The 12799-nt window shown below is 40.8% G+C and overlaps 1 protein-coding gene, 1 long non-coding RNA gene and 1 pseudogene across 6 annotated transcripts; 1 reads left to right on the forward strand and 2 right to left on the reverse strand.

Moving 5' to 3' along the window:
* Positions 1-235: 235 nt before the first annotated feature.
* On the forward strand, positions 236-4313 carry LOC139140020 (uncharacterized). Of its 5 annotated transcripts, none has more exons than XM_070709014.1 (4): positions 236-396; positions 1025-1154; positions 2814-2948; positions 3324-4313. In XM_070709014.1, the coding sequence occupies exons 2-4, from the start codon at positions 1039-1041 to the stop codon at positions 3700-3702; spliced, it is 630 nt and encodes a 209-aa protein (XP_070565115.1). In that variant the 5' UTR covers positions 236-396; positions 1025-1038; the 3' UTR covers positions 3703-4313. The 5 variants fall into 5 exon arrangements, with proteins under 5 accessions (XP_070565115.1, XP_070565116.1, XP_070565117.1 ...); XM_070709015.1 differs by having other exon boundaries at positions 254-396; positions 953-1154; XM_070709016.1 differs by having other exon boundaries at positions 289-396; positions 1001-1154.
* Positions 4314-5825: 1512 nt separating this feature from the next.
* Positions 5826-6743, reverse strand: LOC139139590 (uncharacterized). The gene is made up of 3 exons (XR_011553822.1): positions 6643-6743; positions 6163-6350; positions 5826-5911 (listed from the first exon to the last, which is right to left on the reverse strand). It is a non-coding gene; the product is annotated as an uncharacterized lncRNA (long non-coding RNA).
* A 3307-nt stretch (positions 6744-10050) lies between these two features.
* Positions 10051-11832, reverse strand: LOC139140523 (alpha-amylase-like; annotated as a pseudogene).
* Between the last annotated feature and the right edge of the window lie 967 nt (positions 11833-12799).

Raw genomic sequence — 12799 nt, forward strand, 5'->3', positions numbered from 1 at the left:
ACAAATGCCTTTATCGTAGACAACTGTATTTTCTCCAATTCGTTGCTTCTCGCTGTTTGCCGTCCGTTTCGAAGGGTCTGTGCCTTTCACACGATATCACCGAGATCCTCGTTTTTTCACTAAAAAACGCTTCTGCCGTGGTGTACGCCGACGTGACGCAACGTTCTCGGGAACTGTGATGCGCAGGACGAGGCCAGATTCCAACCATATAAGTCGATAATCCGCTGCGTGTGTACACAGAGGATGCCTCAGACAGTAAACAGGATGTTACACGGCCTTTGTCTATTCTTTGAAATAAACAATTTAGAAACTTGCCGTAAACACTTGGGGTGTACTGGTGTTCATATTAAGAAAGTGTCCGTAGCCTTTGTAAGAAGTGTATCGCTACATTCCTAGGTAAGTTTTCTGACTAATTTTATACGCTGTCACCAGTCAATCAGAAATTAGCTGAAAAAAACATTCGTACAAACTACAATGGAGAGCTAAATGGTAAGCGTCCAGATATATGATAGGGTCCCGTGGTCAAGGCCAGGTTTTGAGGTACGACTCGTTTAACCACGGTCCCTCAGTGGAGGATTGACACTTCAGAATCTGTTTAGTTTTGATACCCGTGTCAAAACTACGGAGACGAAGACTGACCATCGGCACGTAGCAGTCGTGCGTACCGGTTCCCCTACGTGGCCATTCATGCCATAAGGCCTTCGCAACGAGCCGATGACCTTTGACGGAATTCGAATACCATCGATGTTTGATTGTAGAATTTTCCAAGGCGAACCCGTAGCGTCTTCTGAGACCATAGCAGGGACTATGCACTTGGGCAGACCTCTGTACTTAAAAAGTTTGGTTATGAGCGTTTATGATCATTCTTAAAGCTCTGAAACGCAACCTTGAAAGTTGGGGAGGGGGAGGGGCGGAACATTAGTCAACGATACATTTTGTGTTATCGTTACAGGTGCAGAACTCAAGAAGGTCTCCATCTTCTTCTTTTTTCTTCTGACAGTGAATTTGTCATTTGATTTTCCAGTCACCTCTTCAAAGATGGCGCTCGTTGGATCCCTGTGGTTGTACATTTCAGTGATTGTGTTTTCGCAAGCAGTGACCGTGAAGGCTTGTAGTCGTTCCGATAACAAGGACAGTGAAGAGGAAAACGAAGGGTGATTATATGTTATATCCGTTTCTGGATTCACAAAATGAAGTTGGGGTACTGAAATTTGTTCTTTGAAAATTCCTCGAGATTTTCTCTTGCATAAAGTCATTTGGAGAATATAGCTTTCACAATGATAGAGAACGGAGGCCAAAACAAAGAGTTTTTAAAGCCCCACTAGTGGTGTGAGAATGTACTAATTTAGGCGTGTGTATGTACTTATGATTAACTACCCGCTGTAACTGAATATGCAATTTTGATAGGATTACACTGCGATTAAAGCCCCATGTGGAAAAGCAAAAACCATGGATACGGTGCATATCTGAACTGAAATCTTCACATAAACTGCACAGAGTAGTCCAATGTAATGCATTTGGCTGAATATTTTCAACTGTGACATTGTATGTTCTGTTTCTTTTGTAACATTACCAAATTTTGAAAATGGCAGGAAATCAAAATGACCGTTACAATTTAAATTTACTTTTCAAATGTTTCACAAAGGAATGGTTTCCTAATGCAGTAAAAACCCATACCCCTTCAGAGGGTAGAATTCAGAGAGAACCGGGAGGTCAACAAATTTCAAGAGTTACAGTCACTGGGGCTTTAAAGTGTGAATTCGATAGGAACACATTACCGAGTATGGTATAACATCTTAAACGCACATGCCCCAATTCCTCGACTTCAAGGAACAGTCTTTGCAGCGTAGCGTAAATGGTAGAAAAAAGATCAGTTTCCCAATGTATGTTTTTTATGTATTGTCCCATGGTCGGAGTAAAAAGGAATACTACTACGTGATAAGGGGTGAAAGGATTGCTTCCTCGCTTAAAATAGAAGATATAATTGAGGACCAGAACAGTTTAAATAAAATAAGGACAAAAGTAGAGCATTATACGTAAGTTAAGTTTCAGTGAGTAAACATCAGGGGTAGAGGTTCTGTGATTAGAATGTTATTTTGGTTCCACGGTTGTTTTGCAAGCACACCAAATATTGACATCGTGCCTCCTTTAGGACGGAACAAAATCACATAGCCAAAGCGGAGGTTTTCTTAGACTACACCCTATAAACTCAGGACAGAGTCAGTGCGAACCCATCGCTCTGGATTAACGCTGTACATCTGGCCTTTGGTCACATGATAGATAACATCAGAAGTTGTTGCGTCATATCTGCCCCATTTCTACCGCTGGCTTGCGCTGCTCACGAAAGTAGGGTCAGGTAAGGCAGGGCTATTGCTTGCTGCGGATCCGTAGCCCTACCACTCCCTTTGCTGGTTGTGTTGGGGAGCCACTCCCCCAACACAACCAGCAAAGGGAGTGGTAGGGCTACGGATCCGCAGCAAGGCTATTGCAAGCATGGCTGTCATTGGTCAATTGTAACGAGCGCAGTGATTGCATTAAAGTTATTTCTCACACAGAGTTATCTTTGAGCTCAAATCTCGTTTGCAGAACCAAGTATTCTTTGTCGAAATTGAATGAAAAACATCTATGATCGTACTCTGGTTATAAGCCAAAGCAACTTTACTTGAGCAGCGCAGCCAGTGGTAGAAATGGGGCGGGGAACCAGACAAATTCAGCACTGGATTCTTTCCATGATTCTAAGCAGCAAAACTTGTTTATACTCATCAAGCCTACATAGAATAACACCACATTGTTATCTATGCTTCATATCATAGGCCCAGCATCCCCAGCTGTTGCGGCGACTTTCTGAAAAGAGTGGCTGATGTGAATCCAAAGCTATCAGAAGATGGATCAGTCAGCTATACCCAATGTGTGTTTAATCGAGACAGCGGGTGTTTGGCATGCAACAGGTGAGAAGTACCTTTGAAATCTCTCCATCACACTAATATGCGAAATTACGTCATAGTGATAATATAGGGTATGTGGAGGATTTTTGAAAAAAGCAATGAGGAAAAAGCATTAGAGGTTCTGTGTAGGTTTGATTAACATTCATTGTCTCGAAAAATCAATGCTTGACTTTAATAGAAATACTGTTTATAGAGTGTACATTTATGCTGATCGAGAAAAAATGTCAGATCCCAGAGTTTCAAGTCATTAATTATACTGACTTCGAAAATCAAGTAACATTGCCAGAATTGAAACGTCACAGCAAACTTAGCCCATGGTATTTGCATACAAGAAAAATGCATATGATTTTTTTTGTGTGTACCTCCCATATTTTGTAGCCCGACTGGCTCGTCCCATTGCTGCACCATGGCCAATAGCATCAAAGATGACACGCATTACAGTGGACCAGTGCCCCGTGGGGAGTATCTTATGAGTCAGGTGACCCATCATCCAATGCATGCCATTGACTGGATTCAGTTGCTGCCAAAGAAAATCGGCGAGGAAGACTACTGGTCCTACAGTACGCCAAACGAGATTGGTCGTTCGTACATGTCGCTACATCCGGGTTGTCTGGCAAGGGCATCGGTCACGGTTGACACCTGCGCAAAGGACTCGCAGAATGACGGCGATTGTTGGGAGCGAACCCGTGTTGTCATACAGGGCGGTTCAATTATTCACAACGGTGTACTGTACTCTGGCAAACTGCGAGTTGTGTGAGCAAAACGTGATCCGGGGAATTTGGCAAGTTAACTTTTTTCAGAGGCAAAAACACTTATGTCGAGATTTTCTTTTTTTATTAATTCAGTAGAGGCCCTATACAAAAAACGAACTACAAACCAGTTAGCTTCAGACACACATCACGGTAGAGTAAAGGTCTGTGGAATACATCGAGAATTTTTTTCGAAAGCACCTTCAAATAGATTCTAGCCTGTTGTCACATCGATCAGCAATCATACATCCCTCACATAACCATGAATGGCGAATGGATGTCACTATGTGGCGAATGGCACACTAACCACTTATCACCCAGACCTATACGATAAAAAGTACTAGTATATTTCCTAATTTCATTTGGATAAGGATATTGTTCCATATGACATAGCGTAAAGTGGTGATAATTACTCATTATACACAAATCATATTAATCAATACGAAACTCCTATTTTTAAAAACAGTTTCCGAGCCTCGGCTCATTTCCTTCACTGTACACGTCACTGAAATGGACACAGTCTCTCGATGTTGCTTTTATAATCAGGCTGTAAACAGTTACGCGCAGCAGTGTCTGTTGTATGGTTGAAATAAAACAAAGTTATTTCCAGTAAACTGCAGCACCGTGACAAGTAGTGTGTTCAGTTGCTTATAAGAAAGAACGTCGTGTGGCGAGATAAACAGTCGTATATTTGGAAAGAATGCCAAGTTTATAATACTTAGCAGTGTTTATGTGAAAACGATGACGTCATCAATACACCAATCAGAATTCGGGTTATCATTTATAGCCAGCTGGGAAAACGTGATAAGTGTAAAAACGTACTATATATATGTCGTACCTAATAATATCATAGGGCTCGGCCCTTGATGTCGCGCCAGGGGTTAAGATTGGCAATGTTATTTGTATTGACCTGGTAAATTTCATAGTTACCTTGAATGATAATGATTATTGGATCCAATTTGATATCTATTGTATATATTCATGATAAAATAGAATTAACCGTTACTTGCTGTATACGTTTGTATGACAACTATGCCTAGTTTCCCTCTGATGATAGCAGTTCACGTACGTACACGACGTCAAACCCTGCAGCAGTGCAGATATAGATTTTCTATATTGTGTAAAAATGTCGGACAAAAATTGGCAATTTTTACCATGATAACAGCCTATTGTGTAAACAAGGGATGTATTATGCATCATTATCATTGCAATGGTAACCTCACTGCCCACCTTCCACTTGCAAGCTGAAAACTATAGCGTTCCGTCTAAAAACTGGCAATTTTGAATCTGGTTATTGACAGGGGCGCTTTTCTAAATTCAATCCCAGCATTATTTGCGTATGCCCCCCCCCTGTTCATATGCACGACAGTTTCTCCCTTTTTCTATTTTTTATGCGTGATATTAACGATCTTTTGTATCAGCGACAAGGTAGATAATAACACTTTATACTGGCTAATAAAACAGATATATTTTATAAATGGCATGTTATAAAATAATAATTTGCACGTTTCATATTTGTTTATTTACGAGTACTCAAAAAGACATGGCGGCGCCCGTGCAAATAGGGTACAGGCACAAGACCACTAATTAAGGCTTAATTCCCATAGGTCACCACAGTAGCGTTGAGCTCGATTTTCCTATTTTAAAACATTCAGCGGCACGAATCCTCTTAACAGGTGTTAGGTCAATGTCAGCTTGACTACTGATTAATTTTTCGTGTGGGCAAGTCCACAGAAATTTTGAGATAGCGATGAAATAGCGCCGTCAGTGGTGTTTTTGACAAAATTCAGGCTTATTGTTATGATTTCTATTAGCCCTAGAACTCCTCATATTACCACCAAATGCTTCAGCCATTATTCACAACAGTCTGCATTTTTATTCAGGCCGAAAAATATACATGTATTTACAAAAATTCTTAACGTTAAAGTTACAACTAAACAAGCATCCATGCATATATCAAAACTTCAAGGTCTGCACTATTTTTCTTCCGAATAAATCTTCGAACCCGGAAGTAAATTAGTGGTCTTGTGCCTACACTTCCGGTTACATAGTTTATTATGAATCTGCGCATGCGTAGTCAGTAATTTAGACAAGATGACGGCACTGTTCTAGCGATGAAATACGCGAAATTATTTCTAGTGACATGGACGTCTTCATGTTCTGTCGGCGATTCCGATGAAAAAAGCCGCTTCTTTGGATGATTGAGTGGCCGTTTCCCTGCAGCAGAAAATGATAACTGTATTAATTTACAAATCTTCGGTGATTTTCAAAACTATCAGACTGATAGTTTTGTTGATAACTAAGGGCGAAGCAAGTTACAGGCCTCATATTTTAAAACGAACTTTGCAGTTGGAACTTCCTCCAGCGAAAGTGTTAATTTCGTGTTCATGATATGATATGCGTCGCAGAATATCATTAGTTTCGCCATATTTAAAAACAAATGTCGCAATTATTTGATTAAAGCTTACCGGACTGCCCATGTTTGTTTTGTTTCCAATCCATCTCAGAGACTAGTTTAGGGTCGACATTGGTTCTTTTAGCAGGCACATTCCATCTTGATAAAACTGATGTACATGGTTGATTTGTCAAGCCTCTCCTACATGCTGCTTCAACTCTAAAGAGTAATGCTGCTACATGATTACATGTTTCACCAAACCTGGAAGTCAATTACACGTACTCTTTAGTCAATTTATATCCGATGGCAATATGGTTTGGTCATATATTTTGTTTTAACTGTGTACTGTATATGCATGTTAATTATTTATATTTTACATATCAAATGCTTATGATATAAAGCAGACAGTAAAATACTTTGAATTAATATGTTTACGGTAACTACATCACAACATATATATTTGAAAACATTACGCGAGAACAGAATACAAAGTAAGATAAAAAACCCATCAATATCAATTATGTGACATAAATGAATAAAAATAAATACTAACCCCGCACAACAGGTGCAATATGCAGCTCTTATGTCGCCAGTTCTGTGCACACATACCCACATCTTATGCGGAATGTCACCTATTCTTTGCGAAGGCGTACACTCTCCTTTGAGAAAACAGAAATTCCCAACAGCATGGAAATAAACTTCCTTCATCCATTGATTGTCGTATAATCTGTAAGCTTTGCCTTCTTTGTAATCGCTTAATAATCTTTTCCGCATGTCTACATCTGATCCCCCTGCATGTCTGCTTAGAATGAACATGCAAATGTCATCAAAATATATCGGAGGCCAACTCTTCATGCCATCTTTCTCACCAATCCAGTCAGTTAGGTCGATCATTGGATCGGGCAAAATTACCAGTTTGCCCCCATCATCTTTTACTTCCAACAAAGCTTTATATTCAAGAGCCTTTTGTGCCTGTAATTCGGCGTGCGACTTCAGAACAGGTATATTCATCTCATATGCACTAAAAGTACGAGCTACAGGAATAGCTTTGTTCCCGTTGGTCTTCAATCCACGTTTCGATAAAAAAGACATCAGAGAGTCAATCGTCCATGCCTGGAAATATTCTAAAGTAGGCTGATCTTCATCCATATTTTCTTGTGATATTTTAAGTTGAACTTCCAAGAAATTTATTTGATACCATCAATCACAGGCTACCTGTTGGAACATAAAGAGTAATTATATCCAAATCCATTTCCTCTATATCGACGTCGACCTAAGTTTGCTTGGGCGCACGCAGGAACCGGCCGTCACATGCACATCGACAGCGTGACGCGAACACACAAGTTCGCGGCGCTCGAGACAGCAGCGCCCGGCCGTTAGCGTACGTGTGCCCCGTAGTCTCGCGATGCGACACCTGCTTCACTTTTTCGTGGACGCCTTATTTTTTCCAAATATATTTAAATGTGCCTATGCCAGAGAAATACAGACGAGTGAGGAAAAATACTTTCGAGTGAATTTCATCGTAACTTTCCCATGTACATGAAATAAACGGGTTTTCTCAGGAGCAGCAAGGCGCTGGGCCTGTGTGTATACTATGCGGAACTTCTCGCTCGCCGCTAAACGACACGAAAAACTATCTACGATATCTTTCCAATGAACAACATCTCAGTCTAAAAACATGCATATGGATACTTCACCAGTGAGAGTTTCAACGACTACTTGGTTTCTTTTTACTTGAAAACGATATGGTTCTTCGTATTTTTGGGTTTTACACACAAAAATCGACCGGTTCCGTGTTAGGGACCGTCTCAGATTGTCGCAGAAGTTCAAGAAACGAAATTAATTCGTTTTGATCAAAACCCCCTCCCCCTCCCCCTAAACGAAACTTCAAAAGTGCGAAATGTTTATGTCTGCCTGAGGGTACAATGTTGCATTTTGCTATAGCTTCTAAAGACGCATTCCCCATGCCACATTACAATTAAAGTAATCGATCAGATTTGACTACTAACAGGGCATTTTACCGCATAAAAGTTTCATTTTATTTTACTTTCCCTTTTTGCATCTGTTCTTTGTCTCTGCGAACACGCAATTTGTACTTGGTAGGGGCGGTAAATAAGCGAGAAACTTTGACAAGGGGACCCAGGCATGTTCAATCATATTAAAACGACTATGACCAGACGCATAACATGTGAGAATAAAGACACCAAGTGGTTAGAGCATACGCTTATAAATAGCACATTTAAAAAATGATACTTTTGTCTTTGTTGAATTTGATAAGTGAAAGGTTTAGGATACAATGTTAGTATTAGTAAATTGTGTGTGGGGCACAAACGAGATGGAAACGGTTACAAATTTGTTGGCACAAGTGTGCAGTTTTCTTTAATTTAAAATAAACACACGAAAACTTGTGATCACAAAATAAAAGTGCGAAAGTGAAGTTCACTAATTGAATGGAGGTCAAACCCCCTCCCCCCCCTAAACGAATGAATTTCGCTTTTGAACTTCTGCGACAATCTGAGACGGTCCCTTATAGCATAGGCGTCGTCTGGTCGTTTACCGCACTTCCGGTCCGCGATTTCCCATGTAACCTTGCGCATTCGCGAGATTCGCAATGGGTGTATTAAGATACAATGCTCCTCTGGGACAAATATTCGAAGTGTCAAATTTTCCCAATACCTTTCTTGTCTACCACTTGTGAGAAGTCATTTAAAACTCTTACACTTTCACCGTCTTTTTTTTAAATAAAAAAAAATATATTCCCCAATAGCAATGAGACAATGGAGAAATGGCGGCCATTTTGGTTTCAAATGTGTCAGGTAATCTGTTTCTTTAGTACCAAACTCCTATTTTTTGTGCTTTATTTGGTGTGAATGGTTAAAAGTTTTATTCAGGAAAGTTTTAGCAAAAGTTATAAATCTGTCATCTTCCTTACTGCGGGTATGACAACATCTTGATATATTGCCTTGGTTATTAAAACCACTCACCAAAACGCGGTTAGGCCTATGTGAGCAAGATCTAGGTTGCTAAGTTGCTAAATGAGAGCAGTATGTCTGTTATTAGCTGTTATACTTCAAGGTAGTATGCGCCTCAAAGGTGAAAGACTTAAACTTTTGCTCAAATTTTCTCAAGTAATCTTTCAACCATTCTCTTTCAAAACCAAGAATAAAAACTGCGGGTCGCCATTCAAATTTTGGTACCATACTAGAAAGACAAATTACCCAGGATTTACCAATATTTGAAATTCAAAATGGCCGCCATCCCGATCTTAACTCTATGGGGGGAGAAACATTTTCAAAAAATAAAACGATGTAAAGTTTTGTTTTTACACCAAGAGCTTTAAAATAACTCCACAAGTGGTAGATCAGAAAAGAATTGATAAAGTTTGAAAGTCCACATATCTGTCCCCGTGGCGCATTCTACCCTAAAGTTAATGACGTTTTCGTTATTGTTTCTGTAAAGACACGCATTTTCTTATTCTTCTCCCTAAAACGTGTTGAAATACAAAGTATAGACCTTGCCAGCATGATGCTTTGTGTACATTGTATCATGTTGTTGTCGACAAACGAATTCTGGTCCGGACTGACATTCAGCTGCCAACAGAAGCAAAAAAATCAATATAGCGGACATTGTGTTGACAAGCGAAACGCCGAATTACTTAGACCTGATTTTGGAGGAAAACAGGGAAATGAGTGGAAAAAAAAACCTGTAAAATATATCAAAAGCAGGAGACAATCGGGCAATGAGTTGCAGAGAGGGGCAACAAATACTTTACTCTAAAAGGTAATCTCGACCATCACAACGACTGACTGCACCAAGTACCTTAGTAAAAGACAGATTTGCTGTTACTATGTGGTTTGGAAAGTTTCAGAATAGAGTCCCACAGCAACGAAAGTGCAACGAAAACGAACGAAACACAAACACACACACACACACACACACACACACACACACACACACACAAACACATACACACACGCACGAAAAAACAACCAACCTATGGTTCGCTATTGTTCGTTTCGGTCCGCGTTCACTCACAATTTTGACTCTGTATATCTCATTGCATGGCGTCAGCCAGAAGAATGATTATAGATGCGAAGGAAATCAATACCAACGGACAGTTTGTCAAGTCTTCAGATTATTGTTTATTAATAGAACGCACATAAACATGTTTATCGCGTTTGCATCGATTGAACAGAGTTTTCTCCATTTGAATTTAAACAGTGGCTTCAACGTGAATAGCGACAACCGGGTCGCCATTGCTCGGAATATTGATATCAGCATAACCGTTGCCAGAGACCGTAACGATGTGAGGGGTGCCGTTCTGTTCTACGTCAGTGCACGATCTTGAACCAGAGTTGTAGTCAGCCACAATCAGATTGCAGTAGCTGCCACCGGGCAAACCTGTGTAGATTGAGGCATTCATAGTCCAGCTGTCTCCGTTTATCGCAATGAACGCCTTGTTAGCCTCGTCGCTGTTACCACGAGAGAAAGCTATCTGGTTACCGCCATTATCCCACCAGCTGTCAACTCCCGTGCCGAAGGCAGCCCTACGCAACCAAACCATTGCAGCGATCTGTCGCCATTGGTGTTCGCACACCCATTCACCAAAGCAGACGACATCTTTGGTCGATCCATCTGGATGGGAAGGCGGGCCTGCTTCAGTATCCGTGAAATAGTAGCTGCTCATCACGCGAGGAATGCCGTAATCGTGTGCCAGCATGAATTCTACTGCCATCTTGTATTCTTTTGATCGTTCGTGAGTAAGGATTTCACCGCCTCCTCCATGGCCACGCTGGTTGTCATGGTTGTCGATGAAAGCAAGTGCATCGTTACGTGGCAGTAAACCCCATGGTTCACCCCAGTTCGCCAACCATCTCAATTGGTTATAACCCAAGAAGCAGTTGCTCAGCTCCAGACCGTAATTGAACTCAGTCACGCGTCCAAGGTGTGTGTAATCAGTAGCTTTGATTGGCTCTCCACCCTGATCGATGACTTCTTGTACGATAAACGGCCTGCTTCCACTCGGGAATGTAGGTGTTATCAGATTGTTAAATCGGTTGTAGATGGCTTCCAAGTAACTGGGCCACATATGTTTACATGCACCACGCGGAAACCAGCCACACCGATGTTTATCATGTCGTTGGCGAAGTCAACTACTCTGTCACGTACGTAGTTGTCGGACAACTTCAAATCGACAAGGTCGAGCAGACGACAGTTGCGGACCTCCCATGCGTTGTTGTAGTTAACAATATCTCGGTCTCAGATATCGTCATTGAAATGCCAGTGTGTATACGGTACAGCTGGAAAATCACGGGCAGAGTTTCTGGTATCGTATGCGTTGCCTGCAGTACCAACTCCGTTCACTGTAAGACATGTACAAAAATCAAGTTTTTTTTTCTGTCATCCGCAAAATGTTAATTCCTCTTTCAATTTCATATGTTTCACACTCGACTCAACGCGATACTCACATAAATTAATTTAACGTTTCTTTTCAGTATGGTCCATTCGCATTTCCATGGCATGCATCCTTTGCCCCCAACTTCCAAGGATTTTCGGTCAACTTCATGTGAATAACTGTTTTCATAAGTCACCGTTTCCTGATTTTAACCATTTTTCGACCATCCACCCCCAAGTTATGATGGTCAACCCTGTATTGCCCATACCCAATGCCTGTAGGCCCTAAATATACATAAATACCAACATAGAGAAAGAGGAATAGATAGACACGTGCATAAGCTTGCATGTCCACTTACATACTACATACATACATACTATACATACATACATACATACATACATACATACATACATACATACATACATACATACATACATACATACATACATACATACATACACATACATACATACTATACATACATACATACATACATACATACATACATACATACATACATACATACATACATACATACATACATACGTTACATTGCGTTGGAGAGATGTTACATTACTTTGGGGAGAGAGAGAGAGAGAGAGAGAGAGAGAGAGAGAGAGAGAGAGAGAGAGAGAGAGAGAGAGAGAGACTCACCTTCGTTGCTGGTCATGTGATTAATGACCAAATCTGGGTAAATAAGAACATCTTTAGCGTTGCATCTGTTGACCATGTCAATGAAGGCATTTCTATCACCACTTCTACTGACCAACTGGTAACTGACGGGTTGGTATCTCTCCCACCATGGCCGGAATGGATTCCATACCGTGCGATGTTCGCTTGGGGGCGACACTTGAACACCACCGTACAATCTGGGTCCCAGGAAACTAGCAGGAGCAAGCAGAACATCGTTTCAATGACACTGTAATTTCCAGTCACGTAAGCGGCTTACTTTCGTAAGGTGAGCACATTCCTATACCCGTGCAACGTATGCATAAATCGGTGTTGGCCCACATTTCATTGGCCGTCTACCAGGTGAATAGTCGATGGAGTTTTACGCATACGGTCAAAAGGTAAATGCCTTATCAGCATATGACTTGTGATCAGGCTTACTAGTACATATATTTTTCATCCTGAATGAAACAACTGGTGTTATAAACAACTGTTCACCGTTTGAGCACCGTCACGCAAATATCCTTACAAGCGCTAGGTTGTTCGACATTGCCATCTAGGATAACTTCAATTTATTGAGATAAAGATTTGATACCATGCCAACTCTGGGTACAAACCGTTTTATCCAACACTATTTTTAAGT

Source organism: Ptychodera flava, chromosome 9, assembly GCF_041260155.1.
Source record: "Ptychodera flava strain L36383 chromosome 9, AS_Pfla_20210202, whole genome shotgun sequence".
NCBI lineage: Eukaryota > Metazoa > Hemichordata > Enteropneusta > Ptychoderidae > Ptychodera > Ptychodera flava.

Bases quoted from the DNA above. Each gene is read 5' to 3' on its own strand.
- LOC139140020 (XM_070709014.1), top strand. From the start codon at position 1,039: ATGGCGCTCGTTGGATCCCTGTGGTTGTACATTTCAGTGATTGTGTTT. The intron at 1,155-2,813 runs GTGATTATATGT...TTCATATCATAG, and splicing joins AGTGAAGAGGAAAACGAAGG to GCCCAGCATCCCCAGCTGTT. The intron at 2,949-3,323 runs GTGAGAAGTACC...CATATTTTGTAG, and splicing joins GGGTGTTTGGCATGCAACAG to CCCGACTGGCTCGTCCCATT.